Raw genomic sequence first — 25,073 nt, 5'->3', positions numbered from 1 at the left:
TCGTGACAGCTCTAACTGGTGACTGGTGCAAACAGGAAAACTTTCTCAGTTCTGTCTGAACACAGATGGTCATTATCAGAGCCTGACCAAAACAACTAGAGCACAACAGACAGACAGACAGACAGACAAACAAGCCCAGCACATTCAAATGATACAGTCAAGAGGAAAAACTGGAGGAGACAACTTGAAAGCATAGGAAGGATGTGGAGAGAGAGAGCAGCTGGGAATGGGGGCACATCCTCAGGTAGCAACAATCGTCATTTCTAAGTCTGTGCAGCACAGAAAGGAATTACGAAGTGCAAAATGCAGACACACAATAGGCAGCTTCGCCAGCTCCACCTCAATCTTCTATAAATCACAGGACTGCCTGCAGATAGATCACCAGCACACATACGTGAGTTTCCACTCCCCTAAATCAAGAAGAAAAAAATGAGTAGAAAAAATTTTAAGAGTAATGCTAGGCAACTTCTGGCATCTCCATATCTCCAAGAGTAAACAGATAAGTCATTCCTCTATAATGGTACAGATCTAAGACACAGTCCTTCTCTGTGGTCAAAGGGCACCATACCTGCATGAGCACACTTCACATGATGTAACATCTTGTTTGTTCCTCCTGCATTAGTCTCTGAGGTCCTTTAGGGAAGTGACTGTCCTATTTACCTTTATACCCCTAGCACTCTCAAGGTACAAAAGCCATCCCTCCGTGTGCACTGAATCAATTAATGGATTTACTGTTTATTAACTGGTGGCTAAAAATACAAACTGATCCTTAGTAATTAAGAGGTACGTTATATTCAGGAGACAGTATAATACATAGCTACTTTTTTTTTTTTAATACCAACTCTCTACCATTCTCTACATAGTAGCTTTTCTTACACGTTCTTACAAGATTGTAGATTGACTTACCAACAGTTCTAGAACCACTGGTCAAAAGAACAGAGTAAAGCCAGGACTGGTGGCACACGTCTTTAATCCTAGCACTTAGGAGCCAGAGGCAGGTAGATCTCTGAGTTCAGGTCAGCCTGGTCCACATGGTGGGTTCTAGGCCAGCCAAAATATATATCTCACCACTAAACGGTGAGACCATATCTATAAATAAAGAAGAAATCAAGCAAATTTAAATGGAAATCAATGGTAGGCTTGTCAAATCAAAGACTCAAAAAAAGCCAGAAGATGACAAGACTCCATTTCAGAAGAATCAAATATATATTCTCTCTCAAATTTCTCTTTTTTCAAGCATTTACCAAATCCACTGAAAGCACTACTAATTAAGATATGCATACAGAAGATTTAATGGAGATTATGTTAAAGCAAACATGCATAAACACATATACATACAGTGTTTAATGATCACTTCAAAAGACATCACCCTGGGTAAAAACTATAAAATACTTGTGTAACGAAATCATGTAACATCATCATATTAAAATGGGTATACAGAGTGATGTTGGGGTAGTCATTAACAGAATGTGGAACATATTCACATTATAATTATGAATCACTTTCACATAGCCTATACTTATGAAGTGCTTAATCATCTTTTCATCAGTGCAGCCGACTCTTACCTGTAGATGCTCCACAGAAAAAAGGGAAAAAGGAAAAAGTTCAAGCCAGGCTGAAAGTTTTCTTGAAGCAAAGACAATCTTAGGCTGCCAATCTCTGGCTGTCCCAAATTTAGGACAATCCTTAGACTCTTCTAGAAAGGGTAAAGTTTATTAGGAAAACCTACTTTCCAAAAGTTAGTCTTAAAAGATCTGTATCATTGTTTTCCCTTAGTGTTATCTGCGAGAGTTGGTGTTGTTAAACCTAACGGTATTTTGTGCGCATCTAATTAAAGTAAGTAGGTTACCTTCTACTTAGGAAAAGGGAAATCTGGGCTATCTTCACAATACACTGCACTACTTTAAAAGAAACTGCTGTAGCAGCACAAGAAAAAGATCAATAATATACAGATAAAATAAGATTCAAATAGATGAAGATCTTTTTAAATAAAAGCAAACTTAATGTGGAATTCCCCAAAAGAGTTTTTCTCCAAATCACTAAAGACACCGTAGCTATGTGTGGCAGTTCACGCCTATAGACCTGACAAATCACTGAAGACACCGTAGCTGTGTGTGGCGGCTCACACCTATAGACCTGACAAATCACTGAAGACATCGTAGCTGTGTGTGGCGGCTCACGCCTATAGACCTGACAAGTTAGAGGCTGACACAAGAGGACTGACCTGGCTACATAGTGAGTTCTAGGTCAGCCTAGGCTGCAGGTGTCACGTTTCAAAAAATCCAAGAGGTATGGGAAAGACTAGGCAGTGATGGCTCACACCTTTAATCCCAGCACTCAGGAAGAAGGCCATGGCAAGCGGATCTCTTTGAGATCGAGACCAGCCTGGTCTACAGAGCAAGTTCCTGGACAGCCAGGGCTACACAGAGAAACCCTGTCTCTCTCTATAGATTAGATAGATAGATAGATAGATAGATAGATAGATAGATAGATAGGTAGGTAGGTAGGTAGGTAGGTAGGTAGGTAGGTAGGTAGATAGATAGATAGATAGATAGATAGATAGATAGATAGATAGATAGACAGAGATACAGATGTATGTATGTATGTATGTATGTATACACACACACCACCACCAACACCACACTCATCATATTCCTGAAACTGTGGGGTCAACTGGGACCGTCAGATTACTGCAAGCTCAACAGAATGTATTATGTTGAAAATATAAGCCACCAGAAAATACAACTTAAAATTTCACTGCATACATGTTTTCCCCCATACATGACCTTTGTCACTTTATTTGTTCAGTATAGGGATTCACTCTGTAGATTAGGCTGACCTGAACTCACTATGTAGTCCAGACTAGCCTCTAATGCATGACGGTCTTCCTACCTTAACCTTCTGAGCGATGGGATTACAAGCATGAGACAGAACACCAGGCTCACGCATGAATTTTTTAAAAGTCTAGTAGCTTCCTATTAATAACATTAGCTGTGGCTACCAATGGGTAGTATGTATTGTTTCAGCCCTCCTAATTGGTGTTTGGTCCATAGGAAAATGATACCATATTTTAGCCAGGCATGGCAGAGGATGCCAGCATCCCCAACACTCTGGAGGCTGAGGAAGAAGAGGCACAAGTTCCAAGCCAGGCTGTACAGCAAGACCCTGGCCAGAAAGAAGGAAGAAAGGGAGAGAGGGAAAGGAAAGAAGAAAAGAAATGTAAAAAGAAAAATATTTCATACGCTAATAATTTTAAAATACACCCTAACATCTGAAAATATGTTTCCATAAAGACTCTTTTTGTTTAGTGGCCCAGGGTCTCCCTAGGTAGGCTAGGGTGGACTTGAACTAAATATTTTCCTGCCTCCACCTCACAAGTGCCTGTGTTACAGGCTACCACATCCTTCCTAAAGTCTGTCCTAAGACTGAATCCCCTCTTTTAAACTGTACAATTCACTGTGAAACTACGGGGTGGGGATGTCCTAGTAAATAAAGAAGTTGCACAGATTTTTTTTTTTAAAGAAAGAACTCTAAGAAAACGCATTTAAGATTTTTTTTTTAAGAAAAAAAAGAGGTACTGAAATTTTAACAACCTGACAAGATTGCAGACACCTAAATGGTCAGTTGGAAGCAGAGGAGAGGAATAGAGAGGAATAGCCCAAAGCTGCTAGATTAAAGCCTGGGTCCTATCTCTGAGAAGCCATTATGCAGATTTGCATCTAAGATGCAGAAGCCACTAGTCGCCTTGAGAACTGGCCAGGACTACAATCAATTACTTCAACGGAGTCCCACCACCCAAACCTCCAACGGTTTACAACTGACACTCTACAGAAAGAAAGGTGGAAGCCATTCCTTCCGATGCCTGTCCAGATCCCCACTCCCCCACCCCGGAAAAGAAAGAAACACCTGGCGACCAGTGGCCCCCCAAACTGAATTCTTCCAATCAGGAAAATAACGCCCACTTTTCCTGTAGCTAAAGAAATGTCTAGAACTCCTTGCTGGGCTGTCACTGGAGACAGAAAGGTATACCACGGCAAAGGAAATAGCAGGACTCCTGCGGGCCGGGAGGGGGGGGGGGGACGGGACAAACTCCTTCAGACCTCACCAGACAGAAACCTGGCATCCTCACCCCCTCTGCAACCTGTCAATTTACAACCTGACAACGCCTTCTAATTAGGAACGTTCTAAGCCTTTTATAGGCGAAAACTTTAAAGTGCTTCTCAGAAGTATGATCAACCCGGCACTGGAAGCCGGGGTGTATCAAACCTCCAGCTTCACTGCAGAACCTGATGAGCCAGCGACTAGGGTTCTCTGCACGGTGGAGAGGGAGGAGCCCACCCTGTCTGGTAGAGTGGGCAGAGAAACAGAGGGTAACAGCACAGGAGAGAAAAGCGGCCAAGCAGGGCTAGCCTCAGCACACCGGCAGACAGGCAGGGGGAGCCCACGCAGGAGCCACAGTGCAAAGATGCAGAAGCGGGGGGTCCCCCCAGCTGGCGCAAGCGGCTCCCCACCACTCTCTCCGCAGCTGCGGCGCACGCGCGCGCGCCGGGCACACCCACCCCACACCAGTGCGCGGCTCCGCGGCAGTCCCCGCCCGGAAGACCCCCGGGCCGCGGCGCCTACGTACCCAGCAACACGCACAGCACATCGAGGGCCACGTACGGCAGCCGCGTCTTGTCGAACATGGTCTCCGGCAGGACGGCTACCTAGTGCGGGCGGCGGTAGGAAAGGACCGCGACGGGTCCGGATACCCAATTTCCTAGGAGCCTCACGCGGGGTGGCGGCGGCCCCCAGCGACTGCGCCTCGGAGACTGAGGGCAGCGGCCCGGGCAGAATGGGCCAGGCTGCGCTGCGACGGCGCAGGGCTGCGGACCAGGACCTGGACTCCCTCCAACGTCCCCTTCACGGGGACTCGGGGCCAGCTGCCGCCGCTCTGTCGCCTCCGGCGCCTGCTCCGTCAGCCCCGGCTCGTCGCGGCCGCACACTCTCCGCTGCCCGGTGCCCTCTCCAACAGGCGGGGCTGCGGACTCGAGTTTTAAGGATGAGGACCCGTGGAGGGGTGGGAGAGAGGGGGAGGAACGCGGCTCCGGCTCCTCCCGCCCGGTTGGAGCCCGTGCGCGCTCCCGCGGGCTGCTGGAGGGCGGACACCAGTGGGCGGAGTCAGAGAAAACAACAGCCAATCGGCGTCTCCGATCTCCGTCCGCCGACTTGCGGGGCCCGCCTCGAATCTGGGAGCCGGCTGATGGGGCGGGGCGAGTCGCAGGGATTGGGAGCCCTCTCTTTTTCCATCAGCCCTTAGTGCTAGGCGATGCTTCCTTTAAAGGAGAGCTGGACCCTGGAACACCATTCCGCAGCTCCTACTGCCTGCCACCCCACTCCTCCCTTGGGAATGAGACCGTGACGGGCTCTCATTCACTAAATGTTTTACCTTAGTTTCCCCTAAGATCCCTTCCGTGAGAGGCCTACACCTTGGCTTTCCTGTTGGTCCTAGCTGAGCTCAGTTTTACCGAGAATCTTTCTTGCTGTATGATCACTCTTCATATATTAATACTTAATGGCTGAACAGATTTACCCTCCCACCTTTGATGTATATAAATCCTGCCCTTAGCTAGAATACCCCGGCCATTGTTGCCCTGTTAGTAATTTTCTGTCCACTGAGTCACTTCACTCCCTTTGTTCCGCAGCTGAGTTTCCCCTTCGGCAAGTCATGACTCCTGAAATAGAGTTGATAAGGATTACATTTGGGAGGAGTTTGGAGACGTGTCCGGTGGTAAAGCTCTGACTTCCCGTGGACTGGCCTTAGGTTTGATCGGTAGCATAGCAGCAACGGTGTTCACATGCACAACAGAGAGTTAGTTACGTCTTAATAAGTAACAATAATTTTTCAATAGTGGCAATCCCCCCTGCGTATTCCCTGGAGGCCTTTAGGACACATTTGGTAATCTCAGTTTCCTAATGTGTAAAAAGAGGATGTTGATGATCCCTGCTGTCTATTCTAACCAAGAGGAAGTGGTGAGACCAAGGGAAGGTAATGTGAAAAGCGCTATATAAAGAGTTAAACCACCACTACCAATGTTAACAATAGATGGGTTCCTCCTTGTTCAAAACTTTTTTTTTTTTTGAGACAGTCTCATATGACCCAGGAGGGCCTCACATTCTCCTATGAAGCATAGAAAGGCCTTAAACTCCCAATCATCCTGCTGCTATTTCCTAAGGCAGTGTAGACATGAGCCGCCATGCCAAGGTTCGTTGCTTACCTTCTTACATGAAGATGTAAGGTAGAAATCACAAGCCACACCTTCTGCTTCCTGCCAAACACCCCAAAAGGTAAGTAGAAGGATGTTAATCCTGGGGAGTCAGATGTATATTTCCAAGTGCAACTCTAAAACTACAAGCAAACTACCTGTTTGAAAACGAAATATATTCTTCTTTTAATGGAGTTAGATTTTTTTTTATTTCAGCTTATTTGAATAGTTTCTAGAAGCTTTCAAAAATTTATACTCAAAAAGGTGTGCCATTTTTGATTCTGTTGTTTTCCTTACCTCCAGAGTTATGAGTCCCAGATGGCAAGGTCACAATAAATTTAAAATATCTGTGATATGACTGTCCATTTTTTCTAACTTTTATCGAACAAATTCTATGTGCCAGGTACAACCTAGACTTGACGTTTTATCTAAACAACTCTGAGGTGAACATGCTGGACAAGATGGTACCCATCTGTAATTCCCGCCCTTGAGAGGTGGAAGCGAGAGAATCGGGAGTTCCAGGGACAGCCTTGGCTACACAGCAAGTTTATAGTTTTGTTGATGGAAATCTCCTTCCAGATGAATTCCGTCTTAGTCCGGTTTTGGGGGCTGTGATAAGACCATGAACAAAAGCACCTCAGGGAGAGAGGGGTCTATTTCAGCTTATAGTTGTAGCTCATCATTAGAGAAGTCAGGGCAGAAACTCAAGGCAATAACCTGGAGGTAGGAATTGAAGCTGAGGCCAGAGAGGAACACTGTTTACTGGCTTGCTCCCCGTGCCTTGCTCAGCTTTCTTATACCACACAGGACCACCAACTTGTGGGTGGCAGCACCCACACTAATCTGAACCCTCCCACATCAATCATTAATCAGGAAAATGTCCCATAGACCCTACATATCAGTCTGATGGATGCAGTTTCTCAATTGATACTCCTTCTGCCCAGATTACTATAGCCTGTATCAAGTTCACTCACACACACATACACACACACACACACACAAGCACAAGCACACGCACGTGAGTGCAAGCACACACACACACAAAGCCTAACCAGGAGGACAAGTGCCAACTAAGGAATGCATATGAATGAACAGATATTAAAACCACTAGGCAACTGGGTTATGGAATTTGGAGTACCACATTCTGCCACCTGCCCATGGATCATGTATTGTCAACAAAAAAGAGAAAAGGTTGCCGTTATAGAAGAGAGTGGGCTGTCACTGCGTGAACTCAGATGGTCAAATTTTAGCCTCACTAAGTTTAAGGCATTGGCTATGTTTTGATGACATGAAATACATAGCGTCACCATTTAAAGGACTGGAATCAATTATCCAAGCACAATTATCCATGATCCTCTAGTCTGACTCCAGAAGATAAACTGGACGGATGAATAAGTCAACCGAAACCATGAGAGAACAGCCATACAGATTGAGAAGACATATCTACTTCTAAAGTGTTTTATTCAAAGGTGAAATTTCAAGAGCTAGGAGAACGGTTAGACTGGTACAGTGCTTGGCATGAAAGTATGAGGCCCTGAGCTGGACTCCAAGCATGCGTGTAAAAACGTGGGCACAGCAGCGCACACCATAATTGGAGAGGTGGGGACAGGCAGGTCCTGGGCTTCCTGGACAGCCAGTCTTGCCTATTGTTGAGCTCCAGTTTCAGTGAGAGGCCATGTCCAGAAGAAATGAGCTCTAGAGTTTTTGAGGAAGACAGGGAAGGGTGGCATCTGGTTTCCACAAGCACAAGCGTGTTCACACAACACACACGCAAGCACAAGCATGTTCACACAACACACACACAAACCAGGTGGATTTTCGAAATACCTTATTAAATCTCTGCACTCACTTCAAAGCTAAGTAGACTACATAAGAAGACCCCAACTCAAAAGCAAAGAAGAAGGAGGAGGAGAAGAAGCTGCAGTAATGTTGATGTATGCCTCTAACCCCAGCACTGGGAAGGCAGAAGCAGAAGGACCCTGAGTTCAAGGCCAGTTTAGGCAACATAACAAATTCCACGCTAGTCTGGGTCACAGAGTAAGAGAAGACCAGTCCTCCAATTTCCCTACTCCAAAAGAAAGTGAAAACACAGTCCTTTTAATGTTTTTATTCATTATTTATTCATCCACTTTAAATTTATTTTTTAAACAGGTCTGTGAAGAGGCAATTCATGCCAGCAAGATTGCTCAGCAGGTAAAAGCTCTTGCCAGACAAACATTAACAGCCTGAGTATGGGCCCCAGAACCAAAAGTGAAAGGAGAAAGCTGACTCCTAAAGTTGTCCCCTGACTTCACCACATGCACCGTGGCTCAAGCAAGCCCTCCTCTTGCACACTTATCATATATACACACACGATAACAATACATACATTGTTCAAGTGACTTAACTCATCTCTCCTACAGTTCACTTGTTGAAAGTATATAGCCCCGTAATTCTGAGGGTGTTCTCAGAGTTGAATGACCACAATCAATTTTAAAACACTTTTATCAGTCAAGAAAGAACCTTTAGAGCTACAGATAAGCAGTCATTTCCAATGGTAAGTACTTACCTACTTTTTGTCTCTGTAAAATTGTCTGTTGGGATCTTCCTCTCACTACCTCATCTTCCTCTAGTTGTTTAACCTCTGATGGGGTCTCCCCTTCTCTTTTCCCCAGTCACTCACGCCTCTGGTAACCACCATCCTTGTCAGCCTTCTCCAAGATCATCTCCTTCCAATTCCCTGCATGACTGAGGTCATTTTCTTTCTGCACATGACTTATTTGAATGAGCATTCTCCAGGTTCGCCCATGTGTCACAAATTACAGGCTTTCGTTCTTTTTATGACTGGACTTGCTCTCTCTCTCTCTCTCTCTCTCTCTCTCTCTCTCTCTCTCTCTCTGTCTCTCCCTCCCTCTCTCCCTCCACATACATATGACATATGTTGATCTCATGTCTTAGCCAATGTCGGTAGTTGCTGCTGTAAACACGGACATGCAAATGTCCCTCTTCAGTATATAAATTTTGTCTCCTTTGAATATACACCTGTTGTGGGATTGCCAGATTATATGCCGGTTTTATTTCTAACATTCTGGAGAAATTCCATGGTGGTTATGCTAATTTTTACCCCATGGACAGTATATAAGAATTCTTGTATTGCCATGTCCTCCCTGGTGTGAATCTTTTGGTTCTAATCATTTTAGCAGGTGTGAGGTGATTTGCCTTCCTCAATGGTTGAGTGATTCGAACAACATTTATTGATCTGACAATATATGCCAGTCTCAGGACACCGTTGTAGAAGGGCCAAAGTGAGCAACAGAAGGTCTTTTCCTCAAGTAGCCTGCCACCCACTTAGAAATCCAGGCACACAGCCATGAACGCAGCATTGTACAGGAGTGTGTTGGTGTACAGCAGGCTCATAGGCCAAAGTGGGAGCCATAGGAGGTGACTCTCGTATTGTTCTTTCCTATCCCTCCGCCACACCAACAGAGTGTTCTTGGGTGAGAAGGAAGCGCGCAGGTGAGATGTCAGCAGGTCTTCCCCAACTCAGGGGTCCTTTAAACAGTAAGCTAATGGCCAGGCCTGATGGCACACCCTTAGTCCCAGCACTAGAAATGCAGAGGTAGGTAGATCTTTGGGAGTTCGAGGCCAGCTTGGTCTACATAGTGAGTTCCAGTAGAATCAGAGCTACATAGTGAGACCCTGTCTCAAAAAAAGTTAATAAATTAAAGTCCATTAAAACATTTTAATTCCCTCCCTGTCATGTAAAATAAGGTCTGTGCTATTTGTATTGTGAATTGCGAAAAGATTGATTGAGAAATACTTAGTTTTGGAGTAGGGTTCACCCCCGACTCGGGGAGTTGTATGATGATGATTAACTTCTGATGCAACACTGAGGCAAAATATATCAAACAGCTTTGAAGTGGCAGTTACAATTAAAAAAGAAAATTCGGGTAGTGATGGCACTAATAGCCTTTGGGGGACAAGTATCATGGTCTTGGGAAGAATATTTCTGAAGACTTTCCCCAAAAGAAGCTACTTTCTTCTCTTCCATTATTACTAAACTTCAAAAAGGAGTCTGCACCAGATACTATAGTATCTAGTGACCAGACTTAACACCGTCAGGTTGCTGTGGCCAATGCCTGGCAAGAAGCAACTTGAAGGAAGAAAAGCTTGCTTAGTCTCACAATTCACTGCAAGGTCCGTCATGGTGGGGAAGACATGGAGAGTGACTTTTGGGAAGGGCAACAGGAACACAAGGCAGCTGGGCACATGGTACTCCTATGAGGAAGCAGAAATCAATGAATATTGGCCACTGGCTTTCTTCTTTATTCTGTCCAATCCCCCAGCCCATGAAAGGTTGCCACTCACATGTGGCACGTGTCTTTCCTTCTCAGTGATAAACGCAGAGGTGGGTCTCCCAAGTTCTAACACAGTCAAGTCGAGAGTGAAGATTTGTTGTCCTTCACAGAGTCTATAATCTATGTTCTGCACTTCCTCTTCCCTCTAACCCCTTTGATCTCAATTCTATCCTATTCCTCTATTAAGGATGTTCTGGTATTTTATTGGTGAGTCTTTCTGTTGCAACAGAGCTCCCCGTGTCTTTATTTAATGACGTGTCTGCAGGGTAATAACCAATATATTCGTAATAACCTTGTAAATCTGTGCTTCCATGTGCCTATGCCCTTTTTCCCTAAGTGGACTGGAGCAAGCAGAGTCTCCATTATATTCACATAGCATTGTAAAACTAAAAGATGTTGGAAACTGCCGGGGGAGTATACAGCAGGTGACAACTAGTGCTAGCAGGTAAGCGCACCCACGAATGACTCTCTGATGGGAGTCCCACTTGGCAAGGCTGTGGAGTTACTGACTGTAAAGGACCTGTGGCTTCTGGCTGTACTTCTCTCATGTGTAGCCACATTTCTTCCTTAGTAACAGCTATGGGCATTATCCCCACTGCTTGTATGTTTATCTCCTGTATAAAATTCATCTACTGGGGATGCGTCTAGCTATGGATGGTCAGAAAGATGATTTTTGCTTATTTATATAGTTCTGATTCATAGAAGCAATACTAGGATATTTTTCATTTCTCAGCTGGGCACAGAAAAGTATTAGTATTCTCAGTCACAAAGACAGCTAATTTTAGACTTCAGAACAAATTCAAAGCAAACTGGTTGCCCCTGGAGGCAAATACACAAGGTCAATTTCCCAGGTGTTTATTGCTGATTCAAAGTCAGGCTTGAGGCAACTTTGGTAGACATGAACCTCATGCAGAAACTCCATTACAAAGAAGGAGGAGGAGGAGGAAGAGGAGGAGGAGGAGGAGGAAGAGGAGGAGGAGAATAAGAAAAGAAAAAGAAATCCACAAACTCAGTGAGTGTTTAGAAAAAATTCTTATCTATCTGAGGGCTAGCCTTTTTCTATCTGAGGGGTAAATAAGGAAACACACATTTTCTGATGGTAACTTTCTCTTCTACTTCATATTAAGTAATCCTCTGAGAACCTGTTTCCACACAGTTACATTCTTTATCTACAGCAACATGTCTCTCTCTTTACACATGCACATCTCTCTCCTACGTGGCTACGCCTCTCTATACACAGCTACATCTATCTTCCCTGGCTACACGTCTTTCTTTTACATGCATTTCTCTTCTATACATGCATCTTATTTCCATGGCTCTCTCACTATTGTGCCCAGTGGGGCTCCCCATGAGAAACTCATTTGTCTGGTGGGTCGGCCTGCTGCACACCAGTTATCTGCTGTACCCGTCCATGGCAGCTCTCAACAAAGAGCTAATATAAATGACTGTTTCCACATTGCATATACTCCTAAAAAAATCACACAATGTGGTATATTTTTATACTTACTGTCAAAGTTTCTTGGCTCTCAGTAAAGTTTTTATCATATAATATTGTATATGAATTTGATGAAGTGTAATAAAATCATGAATCTACTACTCAACGAAACAGCTGAATCTTTTGTGTGTGTATGACAGGGTCTCACTGAATAACCAAACTGGCTTCAAGTTCCTGCCTCAGGTTCCCAAGTGCTAGGATACATGTATAGGCAGCCTGTCCACCCTGTCCAACTAACATGTAAGTCTTAACAATAGCATTGAATCCACCTAGTCTATTTCTTGTTCCCTGGCTCAAAAGCTCTTAGTACTCTGAACTTTGTGCTTATCTTTTCTTTGATTTATTTTTCTGTGTGGCTTACCAGATGTGTGTGTGTGTGTGTCTGTCGGTCTGTCTGTCTGTCTGTCTGACTGACTGACTGTCTGCCTTGGCTTTCAGCTTTTTAATATCTTATGCTGTGGAATTGGAACAATGACTCAGAAGTTTAGAGCACTTATTGCTCTTGCAGAGAACCCAGGATTAATTTCCAGCACCCACGTGGTGGCTTCCAACTACCTGTAACTCCAGTTCCAGGGCATCTAACATTCTCCTCTGACTTCTGCAGACATCAGACATGTACGTAGTACATATAACATACACGCAAGCAAAACATTCATACACATAAAATAAATAGGGGCTGTCACGCCACTAAATGAACGTATTAAGATTATAGCTTAACACATCTCTCATCCCTAATTGAAAAGCTTCTGTTTGTAGTAGATGGTGGTTAACACAGTGACCCACAACTGGCCAAGAAACTGCCAAATGTTCAACCATAAAGGGAACATATATATACTTGACCTCCTCCCAAGAACCAAGGATCATTTCAGAAGAGGGGCAGAAAGAACCTAAGAGCCTAAGACAAGGGTAGCCTGCAAGGAAATGCTCTCCTCTGGATACTGTGGGGAAGCTGAACATGTGAATTTACAGCAGGTGCAACAGTATGTACCCAAATCTGGGCAAACCCCAGCCAGAATGGATCCCAGTAGGGAATATGGAAAGAGGAATTGGACACACAACTTTCTGAGCTCAATAAAAGGCTCTCTCTCTCTCTCTCTCTCTCTCTCTCTCTCTCTCTCTCTCTCTCCTTACACACACACACACACACACACACACACACAGGGTTTACCAAATGTAGTTTTCTGCCCTTATTTTTCCTCACTCAATTATAGTAGTTTTATTATTGTTTTATTTTGTTTTTTGAGACAGGGTCTCATTATATAGTTCAAACTGTCCTCACACTGGCTATGCAGTGTAAATGAACCAGGCTCGCACTGGCTATACAGTGTAAACAAACCGGCCTGGCACTCACAATCTTCTGGCATTGCTGGAGTTAAAGGCATGCTTCTCCATGCCTGACTTCAACTGTATTTTTCACGTTCACTCCTGTTGCTGTAGCTGTAGGCCTGTCATATTACCATGAAAATACCAGGACTGTCTGGCTTGGTCACAAAGCTTATTTCTTTTTCTTTTCTTTCTTCCAGCCTTTTTTCTCTCATCTCTCCCTCCCTCCCTCCCTCCCTTCCTTTCTTTCTTTTTTATGATGTTGCTGCAAACATCCGCAGTCTTCTGTTTGGAATTTCTAGCAGTGGATCTGTTGTGCAATGGCTACACACTTCTCCAGCTTCACAAAATAGCCCAAACAGCATCCCTAACAGTTTCACCCTCACTCTGGCCCCATGAGTGCTGGAAGACAGTCTGAATTCTCAGCACAGTATTTTGTAATTGTCATCTGGTGATTTATTCAATAATCATAATGCATATTCCAATGTAACCTTGATTTGTATTTTGCTTATCACCTTTTTCCTAAATTTATTCCTGAATTTGTTCCTTTTCCATTGGCTGCCTGTTCTCTTCTACCGTTGACTATTTGGTTGTTTATTCTTATCCTTATAAGTTATAGAAGTTTTACATATACATATATATAGTCTCAAAAATCATCCTTCATGTTATTCATTTTTCCCTCTTAAAATACAGCTTATTATTTCAACTAACTAATACAGTTCTCATAGATGTAACATAGGCAGAAATCCGCAGGCAGGGTTTCTTTAGGGGTTTCTGCTTTCCCAACTCCCGCTCTTTCTTTCCTACATTTTTGACAACGTCTAGAATTATACCAGGCCTGTGTGATCCTGAGAGAAAGACCAAGGGATTTGTAATGTCTCTGGGCCACCAAAACAACCAGCAATGGACCACTACCTCTACATTTCTTATTGGGGGGGGTCACTTTAAACCTGGAAACTTCACAGTAGATATAAGACCCGGGGTATTAATGATTCACAACAGATTACCAGCTCCATTCTGTTTCTGAGAAACTACATGCAGTATCGTTCTAAACAAAGCCTTTCACTTGCGCTAAGTTGGATTTCTGTTCCCTGAAACCCTGGAGTGGGAATTGCAAGCTCTACAGGGAATAGTGTACCAATGGTGGGTAGCCCTTATCTCAAAATTAGATTATCAACATCCTGCGTTCTCGGACGTTCACTCCTTTTTTGTTGTTTGTTTATTTTTGTCAGGGATCGACCTAGGACTTCATAATAGGAGATAGACAAGAACTCTACTGAGCCACTTCCTCAGCCTTGATCTTACAACTTCTGAAGTCTTCAAAGTTTCAAGTCCCCTTTCAGTTTTCCTATGGGATGCCAAAGGGAAAAGTCTTCTGTTCATGTTTAAACCTGTCAGTCAATGTGAAGAGCTGAGATACCACCCCTGGGGGGGGGGGGGGTGAGAACACACAAAGGAAGTGGATGCTTGGGTTCAGAATTAGAGCCCTGTGGATGGGCAGCCTGGCTGCAGGAAGATACCCTCCCAATAGCCTTGCCTTAAACTCAGGCTTGAAGAGCCCGAATTTCTTAGTGTTGGTTTTAAGAAGACAGAATTTTCTTTTTTATTTTATTTGGTGCTAAGTATCGAACCAAGGGCTTTCCACAGAGAATATTCTTCTCAGGTTTCTTATGTGACTACATGCCTAGCAGATGTCTACTATATACAGCTACACAGTACACGTTTCCAACAAAACAAGAAAGCCAGAGACTTCTTACCCGTTATGTCTGCTTCCCTACCACCCACTCAACCCAGTACCCACCATGGTTCCCTAATCTGCCATAGAATGGGGTTAGTTAGACATGACTTGTTCCAAGTAAATCCACACCTGTCCCTGGTGACCACCACTTCCTTTCTCAGCACTGCTCACCAATTGTTTAACAATCATTTTTTAAAAAAGTATATGACCAGAGATGTGTTAGTTAATTATCTGCAAAATATCTATACTATTAAAGACCATCGCACAGGTAACTCAGCGGTAGCGCATAGACGTAGCAGCCTTGAGGCCCTGGATTCCACGCTCCCAGCCTGAGGTCAGAATGGAGAAGAAACAAACTTAGGTAGATAATCTCAGTTCCACCTCAGAATCTACGTTTGTCACCTACTTCAGAGATGAGAACAAAATTTGCCCCCTCTCATTTTCCAATTCCTTTTTTTCTCTCAGCTCTCGCGTGTGATTGTTGTACGCATCCTTTTCTTGGTATCCAAGTTTTACTGAAAACTTGACTCATCTGACAAGAGAGCAAGCACCCTTCCTCAACTCCCGGAGCTGCAGGTGCACAGTGAAGGGACCTGCAGTTTTTTAGTTGAGTGAATGAGAATAGGAAAAGGGAAACAGGAGTTTAGGTGAAAGTCAAGCTGTGTTCCTTTCCCTTCTTGTACTGACTCGAGTTCATCCCATTCACACGCACGCACACATACATACATACATACATACATACCTTAAGCTTGACTGGAGGTGGACCCCCATCTTGAAAAAAAAACAAAAAAGTAAAATTGTCTTTGATGTCTGAATTGTTTTTTTAAAATTACTTTGTCCGCTTGATAATGTACTATGAAAGCACCGTGAATGGATCAGGCCTTCTGATCCCTGAAAGACCTTGTCAAGTTCCCTTGCTGGCTTTCATACAGATGTAGATCTGGAAGCTTCCTAGCCCTCAGAGCCACCTTCCCCCAGAGCTTCTTGCAAACCGAATCTCATTTAACTTTGCTTTGGATTTTTAAACCCTCTTTTTAAACACTCACCTACAAGAATATTTAAACTTTGCAAACCAGAATCAATGAGGCCATCTTGTAGCTATCTAACCTCATCCCAGAAATGATGGCCCAGAAGATGTAAGAAGAAACCCAAGTGATAAACTGTCATGAGGTTCAGCGCATCCCTCCCCGGTGATTCTGTTCTCATCAGAATCTGAGAACCTCGGGTCTAGCCACCTCTCATTTTCTCATTTTACCTTTAACAAAATAGGACTGTTTCCATCACATTATAACTGAAGTGCAAAGTTATAATTAAACAACGGGGCTTAGGCGGCAGGGTACTGAATACTTCCTCCCAAATACCCAAGGGAGAATCACTTAAAACTGTGCACCAGTGTCCTTAACTTGTCAAATGAGTGATGATAAAAATTCCCTCCTCGTGAGTTTGTTGCATGTAAATGAACTATTACATCTCTAACCGTTAGCATAGCGCCAGATCACACCCTAGGTGCTCAGCAAATGCTGGACCTTACTAGTTCAAGATTCCTGCCATTCCTCATCAGAATCAGGTGGATGGCATATACAGTCATCTTGGAACCTAAGGATAATTAATGCTCGGGGCCTTTGCAATTGCACACTTAAGTCTGTATGTGTACATTTTACTGCAAAATAGCCCCGTAGCTATCACCAGGGTCTCCAAAGGGCGCTGACACTGTGTTGAACTCTAGAGGCTTGCTTGTCAAAATGTACCCTGGACTAGCAATGTCAGAATTGGCAGAGGCTACTTAGGAAGGCAGGCTGTCAGCCAGACAGGCGGTGGCACATGCCTTTAACCCCTGCACTTGGGAGGCAGAGGCACACAGATCTCAGTGAGTTCAAGGCCAGCCTGCTCTACAAAGCAAGTTCCAGCACAGCCAGGGGTGTTACACAGAGAAACCCTGTCTCGAAAAACCAAAAACAAACAAACCAGCAAATAAGTAATTGAAGTGCAGAGCCTGACCTAGTCCTACAGAACCAAACCGGCACCTTCCACGGGATTCCAGATGATTTCTCTGCACACTTGCCCTAAAGATGGAGGCATCCAGAAATCCCCCAAATTTCCATCATGGAAAACATCACCCTGGAAATGTTCTTAAGGAAAACTCTTAAGCTAAGTTTTAACTTATCTTTGATAAGTGTACCAAAACTTATTGAGCAATCACAACAATAAGGATGCTTGCAACAGCCAGCCCCGAAAACCGGGAAATCCTCTAGAATTCCTGCTTGTTGCACAATCATGTAGCATTTATGGGCTGAAAACAGAAATGTGGCAAAAAGAACAACTTAATTGTTCTCAAAGGCTCTCTCTCTCTCTCTCTCTCTCTCTCTCTCTCTCCATCTCTCTCTCCATCATCTTGTCTTACTTGAAAGAGCTGCCTGCCCATGATTAATGAAGACTCTAGCTGCTGGGCCTGGCCCCAGCCGAGCTTCAGCTGTTCCTGCTCTCGAATTCATCCATCTCGCAAAGCACGACTCAGAACCAGTTGAGTCTGTCGGGCCCACTATGCCGGCTCAAAGGAAGGCTCCAGCCACTTATTCTAACAGGCATTTAAGAGGCCACATCATCTGACATATTTCTTGGCAATTCTGATTCATTGAATCTGGTTGTTTTAAAAATCGGTTGGAGTTATTCTCATATCTAGGAAGGAAGACACTATCTAACCCTCCCCCCGCCCCCAAAGATAATGCACCATGTAAGGACTGAATGAGAGGAAATGGTAGGGTGTGAGGGAAACGAGGACCTTTATATACTATAGGCGGAAGTATATGTTAGTCTAACCGGTAGGGAAATCAGTATGGAGTTTCGCAAAAACACTAAAAGTAGAAGCCCCACGTGACCCAGGTGTGCCCTTCCTGGGTTCGTACCAGGAGTCAAAGTTCACAAACAGCACAGCTGCCTACACACCCATGTTTACCACTCTGTTCTCAACCAAGCTGTGGAATCAGCCTGGACACAAGGAAAGTGTGGCAATCACACACAATCAAGTTTTATTCCGTCGTAAAGAATGAAATTGTGTCACTTGTGGAAAATTGAATGGAACTCAATAGAGATCATCCCGTTCGGGAAAATAAACCAGGTTCAGGAAGATAAATATCAGGTGTTGGAGGAAGCTCAGTGGTAGAGTACTTGCCTAGCATATAGACCAGCAGGTTCAATCCCCCACACCACATAAACAAACAAATATCCCAAGGGCTGAGACTATAGGTGTAAGCCACCATGCTCAGCCCAGAATCTATATTTTCAAAAAAGATATGATGCAGTTGGTATTATTGTTACTGCCCAGGCAAGGCAGGGACGGGGAGGGCAGAAGGGAAACTATTAGGGAAGATGGGCAAATAGGATCAGGGTGCATCATATACATGTATAGAACTGTCACAACGAAACCCATTTTATACAAGTAATGTATGCTAAGAAGAATTAACTGTTTTATTTACTATTTTTAATTAATTAATTTTTGTTTTTAAGGCAGGGTTTCTCTGTGTGGCCTTGGCTTATCCTGGAACTCACTCTGTTGACCAGGTTGGCCTCAAATTCAGAAATCCTTCTGCCTCTGCCTCCGGAGCACTGGGTAATAAAGGCGTGTGCCACCGACCGACTTAACTATGTTTTATTAAGAAGATGGCTGCTTATGGGTGGTTCCTGACAATGCTAAGCAGCTGGCCTTGATCTGAGACTTCCTAGCCATATAGTGAGCGGCCTCTGCTGCTGAGAAGCACCTGCAGAAGACCTTTCGCGGCAGTAACCCAGACAGCGCTTTGAGCGGTGAGGTAGCATCTGGAGGACCTTCCTAGGTGTCTTTCCCACTCACGTAGAAGACAAAGCAGAAAGGATTCACCTTGTATCTTTCCCAGGCTTCAAGACTCTGCTGGCCTTGAAGTCTTAGTGCCCAGCAGAGTTTTTGTTTGTTTGTTTGTTTGTTTTCACTAAACCGGAAGGCTTCTGTTGCATCAAAACCTCAAATTACTTCAGGCCATTAGGGCTCCTTCTGCCGTCAAAGTAACAGACTTAGAAAGACTCACCCAGAGTCACACTGGTGGCACTGATAGTGGGACTAATTGATGGCCAAGGCCAAGGGCACACACAATAGGACTGTGGAAAGGAAATCATCGATCCCAGGGGTGTCTATGGTAGAAATAAGGACTCCCATGCTTACCTGTAGCTAGCTACTCTTGTTGGTGTATAGATGCCCTTCTCTTCCACCCTGCCTCACATTGAATAAGTCACAGGATGTGTTCAAGGGCTTTAAACTTTGCTGTGAGTCTATCAGTAGCAGAACAGTGGGAAATAATGCTCATGATGAAGGGTGGCACCATTCTAAGCCTGGAGGTAAACTTTCCGTGTGCAGCGCTGCAGATGGAACCTGAGACTCATGTATGTTAGGCAAACACTACCACTGAGCTCCAACCCCAGCCCAAGCTGCTGGTAGAGAGCCCTTCCACGATGCCTTCATATGCCACAGCAGGATTTGCTTTTGTGTGTGACCCTGTTGGAGAAAGCCAGAATATGCTTATTAAATGGGTAACAGCTGGATTACGTTAAAAGGGGATGGAAAATACTCTGCCTTGCAGAAGAATAGAATACTCCCCACGACTCCAAAGCTTTCAGGGAGCACGCTGCTCTCAGGGTCTTCTGCTGCCTATGTAGAAAAGACTCGAATATTTGAAGGGGGAAAGGAGTTAGTTAGGCAGCCATGGATGGTTAGGCCACTTTGCTGGTGACTCTCTGCAGCAGGTGAAAAGATCCTCCCTTCTCGGGGAATCTGATGCTAAAAACAAGAGAAAGACACTGCACAAGAAAGGGTAAGGAGTGAATACCTGTACTCAGGTGTCAGGTCCCAAGGACTCCCCGTGTCTTCCACCTGTGCACCTTAGCAACTCGGCCCTTTGCATGTGTGTGCCAGCAAGCCTGGGCGTGTCTATATGTGGCGAAGGTCTAACACAAGGCCTCCAAATGCCTACTTTAAAAAAAGTTTATTGCATGTATTTTTGTGTGGATGGCTGGGCGGGCACGTGTATGCATGTGGACATGCGTCATAGGACATGCGTGGAGATCAGAGGACAATCTTCAGAAGTTGCGAAACTTTCAGGAGTCCTCCTATGTGGGTCCTGGGTATGGAACTCACATGATCTGTCAGGCTCACGAGTGCTTTACCCACTGAGCCTCCTTTGAAAATACATAGCAACATCTGATATCTATGAAGGCAAATTTGTCACATGTAAATTATAAATCATGGCAAACATTGAAGGACTCACCACACAACCTGAGATCTAGAACATCACCAGCATTGCTGAAGATACTGGGTCCTCTCTAGTCCTGTACCCCCTACTCTGAATTATTTTTAATTACACATTGGTGTATGTGAATATATGCATGTCAGTGCAGGTGTCTTTGGAGAACTGAGGAAAGCACCAGTTTCCTGTGATCTGCCTCATGTGGGTGCTGGGAATCGAACCCAGGTCTCTGCAAGAGCAACTAGTGTTCTTAACTGCTGAACCATCTCTGCAGCCCTTATATGATTTAATCTTTAAAAACAAAACAAAACATTATCATACTGCTAAGGAGATGACTTAGTGGATCCAGTGCTTACTAGACAAGTGTGTGAACTTGAGTTCAGATCCCAGGAACCCACAAAAAGCTGGATGTAACTGTCCTCATCTATAATACCTGTGCCCCTCTGACAAGACTGAAGACAGAGACAGGAGATCACTGGAAGGTCAAGGGCCAGCTAGCCTGGCGTGCACAGCAGTGAACAGCAAAAGACTCTGTCACAAACAAGGTGAGAAGTGAGAACCCACACCACTGCCCATACCACATGCATCTGTGCACACGCACAGGCATACACACACACACACACACACACCCCAGTATCATCATATCATATACAATAGTAAAAACATACATCTTCATCATTGTGTTGAAAATATATTCTGTTCCATTGCCTTCTGCAACAGATCAACCAGTTTGACTGAAGAATGAATTTCTGTTTGTGAGGACGTTGCCTTGATTTAATCATTCACCTGTCAATATAAATCTAGGTGCCCTCCTGGTTTGTTGGGGGTGGCTGCTTGTTCGTTTCCCTGCTGCCCAGACTCCTGAAATAATCACACAGAAATCTCTATCAATTGCAATACTGTTTGGCCAATCACTTAAGCGTATATCTGGCTAACTCTTATATCTTAAATTAATCCATTTCTATTGATCTGTGTATCGCCACGTGGCTGTGGCTTACTGGCAAGGTTCCAGTGGGCTCCGGCAGAGGCGCCTGTCTCCTGCGGGCAGTTACGCGACTACTCCTCGACCCCTTCCTTCTTTTTCCCAGCATTCAGTTTAGGTTTCCCACATAGATCTATTCTGCTAAGCCACTGGCCGAAACAGCTTTATTTATTAAACAATAAAAGCAGCACATATACAGAAGGACTTCCCGCACCACTGGTTTGTTTCACAATTTGGAAAATGTGCATATGTGTAGTGATAGTTCATTTGTATTTTAATAAATAAAGTTTGCCTGAAGTTCAGAGAATAAAACAATTCCACTGGTCAGCCTTACAGACCGGGCAGTGGTGACATACACCTTTATTCCCAGTAGCCACACTAGTTTGTCATAGAAACCGGGTGGTAGTGATGCACATCTTTAATCCCAGCACTAGAGAGGAACATAAGATGGGAGAAGATAGCTCTCAGTCTCATTCTGAGGATTCCTGGAGGAAGGATCCTCATTTCAGACTGAAGTAGAGGTAAGAGCCAGTGACTGGTTGTTTTATTCTCTGAACTTCAGGCAAGCTTTATTTATTAAAATACAGATGAATGTCAACTACACATATAAACATTACTGTTTATGCTTGTAAGCAAGAGTGTTTCTAGAGCAACTGAAGGGAGTGGATTGCCAGCCAGCTGTGTCAGAGCCATAAGGAACTCCGTTCAGATATGTCCACTTCCTAATCTTCCAAGCCTGTGTGACTGTTACTTAGAAAGTCTTTGAAGGTGTATTTAGGTGAAGGGTCTTGAGAGGGGAGATTGGTCTGAATCATCCAGGTGGCCTTTAATTGCGGTTGTAAGTGTGCTTGCTTACTCATTGGGAGGCCAAGGGAGCCATGACTTGGTGCTGAAGTAAAGGAAACAAGATCCACTAGAGCAGTGGTTCTCACCCCTCCTAATGCGACCCTTTAATACAGCTCCCCATGTTGCAGTGACCCCAAATCATAAAATTACTCCTTTGTTTCTTCGTAATTTGCTACTGTTATGAATCGTAAGGTAAATTATCTGAAATGCAGGGTATCTGATATGTGAGCCCTAAGGAGGTCACGACCCAGAGGTTGAGAACCCCTGCTCTATGGCATGGCCCAGAGAAGCTGGGTTAAGAGTTCGAGTCTCCAGAATGGTGTTGGGATATATTTCTGTTTTACGACACCAAGACTGGGGATGGAGAGAAATCTCAGCAAGTGTACTGCTCTTACATGGTTCCCAGCATCCAACCCAGTTGAGTGGTTCACCGTAACTCCAGCTAACTCGGACCCAACATCCTCTTCTGGCTTCTGCAGGCAGTTTCTCTCATGTGTGCACACCCGAACACATACACACAATTAAAAATTATACTTTTGAAACGTTTGCTGAGACTGTGATAATTGCCTACAGCAGTCCTAGGAAACTGATACAGACACACAGATGTCCAGCTTCACAGGGCAGTTCCACACTGTTTCACTGGATGTTGGCAAGCGTGTAGTCAAGCATGTCAGGGGGGCATATCAAATCCTTAGTCCCAGTGGTGGCTCCAGACTCTTGCACAGCATGATGTGTGGTGGGGGGGGGCTGGGAAACTTGCTTGGAAACCATGTTTACATGGCACTGTGAAAACACCTTGGGGGGGATACAGTAAAGATGCCTATCAACGAATACGGGTTTAGAAGGTAGATCACCAATGACTGGCGCTCTCCTGGTACCACCTTGCAGGCTTGCGGATGACAACTCAGTCTCTGCTAGGTATGTTGCTCTCTTGCTATTGAGCCTTTTTAAAAAATATTTTTAAATTATTTTGAGATTTTAATATAAAACCTTTCCTCCCTTCAGACCCTGACATATACTCCTCCTTGCTCTCTTTCAAATTCATGGCCTCTTTTTTGTTAATTGTTGTGATGTGAGGTGTAATGGCGAATCAATCCCACACCAGTTATGTTTTAAAGGGGTATTTATTTTGGGGGGTAAAACTTACATATACCATAACTATACTTAACTGTATGGACGGGCTCTTAGGACCATTGGGATGCCATGTGCTTACCTGTGGGACTTCGCTACAGGTGGGGATGTTTTTGTAATAACCTTGGGCAGTTGGCCTTCACTTTGCTGAGTTAGCATTTCTCTCAGTGGGCCAGCCGTTAAGGATAAAGAAGAGTTTGACCTGCAGATAAGCCCCGTGTGCCCTTTATTCCTGGCCTATCTGCTGCGCTTTGGTACACTTCATAACTCTCCCCTTGCCAAACTTCCAATAGCCTAAGACTGTTGCTGACGTCACTGATAGCGGCAGCCCGTGAGGAAAGAAAGCACAACGCTGAGGAAAAGTTGTGTTTCTAACGTGAGATCACAACAAAGATGTCCTCACTTTCTGTGGCTGCCGCTACCAACTGTGACCACGTTAGTGTCCAAACACAGCACCGGTGCTGTATCTTACAACTGTGTAAGTCAGAAGTGCACCATTTATCTGAACATGTGGCACCACTAAAATCAAGGTGTTGGCAGGACCATGTCCCGTTCCAGAAGATACCAGGGGGTGGGGAGAGGGAATCAATTTCTGTGCCTGCTCCAGCTTCTAAAGGCCATTCACATTCCCTGGCTCATGGCCACATCCTCTATCTTGAAAGACAGCAGCTGGCTTGTTTGTAGGCCTTCCAGGCCACCTGTCCCTCTGACCACATCAGAAGAGGGTCTCTGAGAACCATAAAGACATGTGATTTGTAACTCGGCCTCTGCCAGATATTCTAGAATCATGTCCCTTTATCATGATTTTAATTTAGTCACAAATGCAAAGTCTCTTTTATAGTATCTATTAATATGGGAAGAATATAGATATCTGGGGGTGATTTTTTTTAACCAAGTCCCTTTGATAATATCAATCAATATGGGAAGGATATAGATATTGGGGGGCGTTCTTTTCTGACTATCAAAGAAGCTGTTATAAAGAGGAAAATAGCAATACAAATGCTGTGTTCACATTGCTGCAAATCCTGAGTACAGGGTGATATGCCAGGCATCTTTCAACCACAGTGACAATGTGTCCACGATGAACAACCGGGGAGGGAAAAAACGCTTATTTAGGCTTGTGGTTTCTGTCCATGACTGGTTTGCACCACTGACTTGGGGCCTCCAGTGAAGCAGGGCAAGCCATGGTCAAGCAAACTGTTCACCTTGTGCCAACCAGGAAGTAAATGGGGAAGGAGGGACTGGGGTCCCAGTGACTCTCTGGAGAACATGTCTCCAGTACCATACTGCCTCTTCCTTACCCATCCTTCCTCCTCTTCACCCGTCCTTTTTCCCCTCCTCCCTCTTCCTTCCTCCTTTCTCCTCATTTCTTCTTCTTCTTCCTCCTCCTCTTCTTTACTTCTACCACCTGGCTCAGTCCCTTTCTTTAGAGACAGAGTCTCACTGTGTAACTCTGACTGGCCTGGTAACACGGGAATGTTGGGGTACCTCAATAACAGTGGAGTCTTAATCTGGTAGCTAGGATCCTAGAAACCCAAGAGTCATCAAAGCTTCTGCAAGTCTTTCGGGTCCTTGGCTCTTAAACTGGAAAAATAAAATTCGCTGACCAGAGATAGTGAGTTTTAGAGAAAAGTTTATTGTAGATACGTGGGTGGAGTCTTGAGAAGGACACCTGGAAGGGTCCTCAGAAATAGAGTCTGTGCAGC

The 25,073-nt window shown here is 44.4% G+C and overlaps 1 protein-coding gene across 2 annotated transcripts in view; it reads right to left on the bottom strand.

The window, feature by feature from the left end:
- Positions 1-5,095, bottom strand: part of Plpp1 (phospholipid phosphatase 1) — a 59,322-nt gene extending 54,227 nt beyond the window's left edge. Inside the window, exon 1 of one of the 2 annotated variants that reach the window (XM_048443033.3) lies at positions 4,628-5,095. In XM_048443033.3, coding sequence (XP_048298990.1) covers positions 4,628-4,685 — 58 coding nt within the window. In that variant the 5' untranslated portion in view covers positions 4,686-5,095. The remainder of the gene's footprint in view (positions 1-4,627) is intronic. The other variant, XM_048443034.3, reaches the window with a different exon arrangement.
- Positions 5,096-25,073: the final 19,978 nt, after the last annotated feature.

The sequence above is a fragment of the Myodes glareolus genome, chromosome 15 (genome assembly GCF_982192425.1).
Source record: "Myodes glareolus chromosome 15, mMyoGla1.1, whole genome shotgun sequence".
Lineage (NCBI taxonomy): Eukaryota > Metazoa > Chordata > Mammalia > Rodentia > Cricetidae > Myodes > Myodes glareolus.
This window is presented reverse-complemented; position numbering and strand designations above follow the sequence as displayed.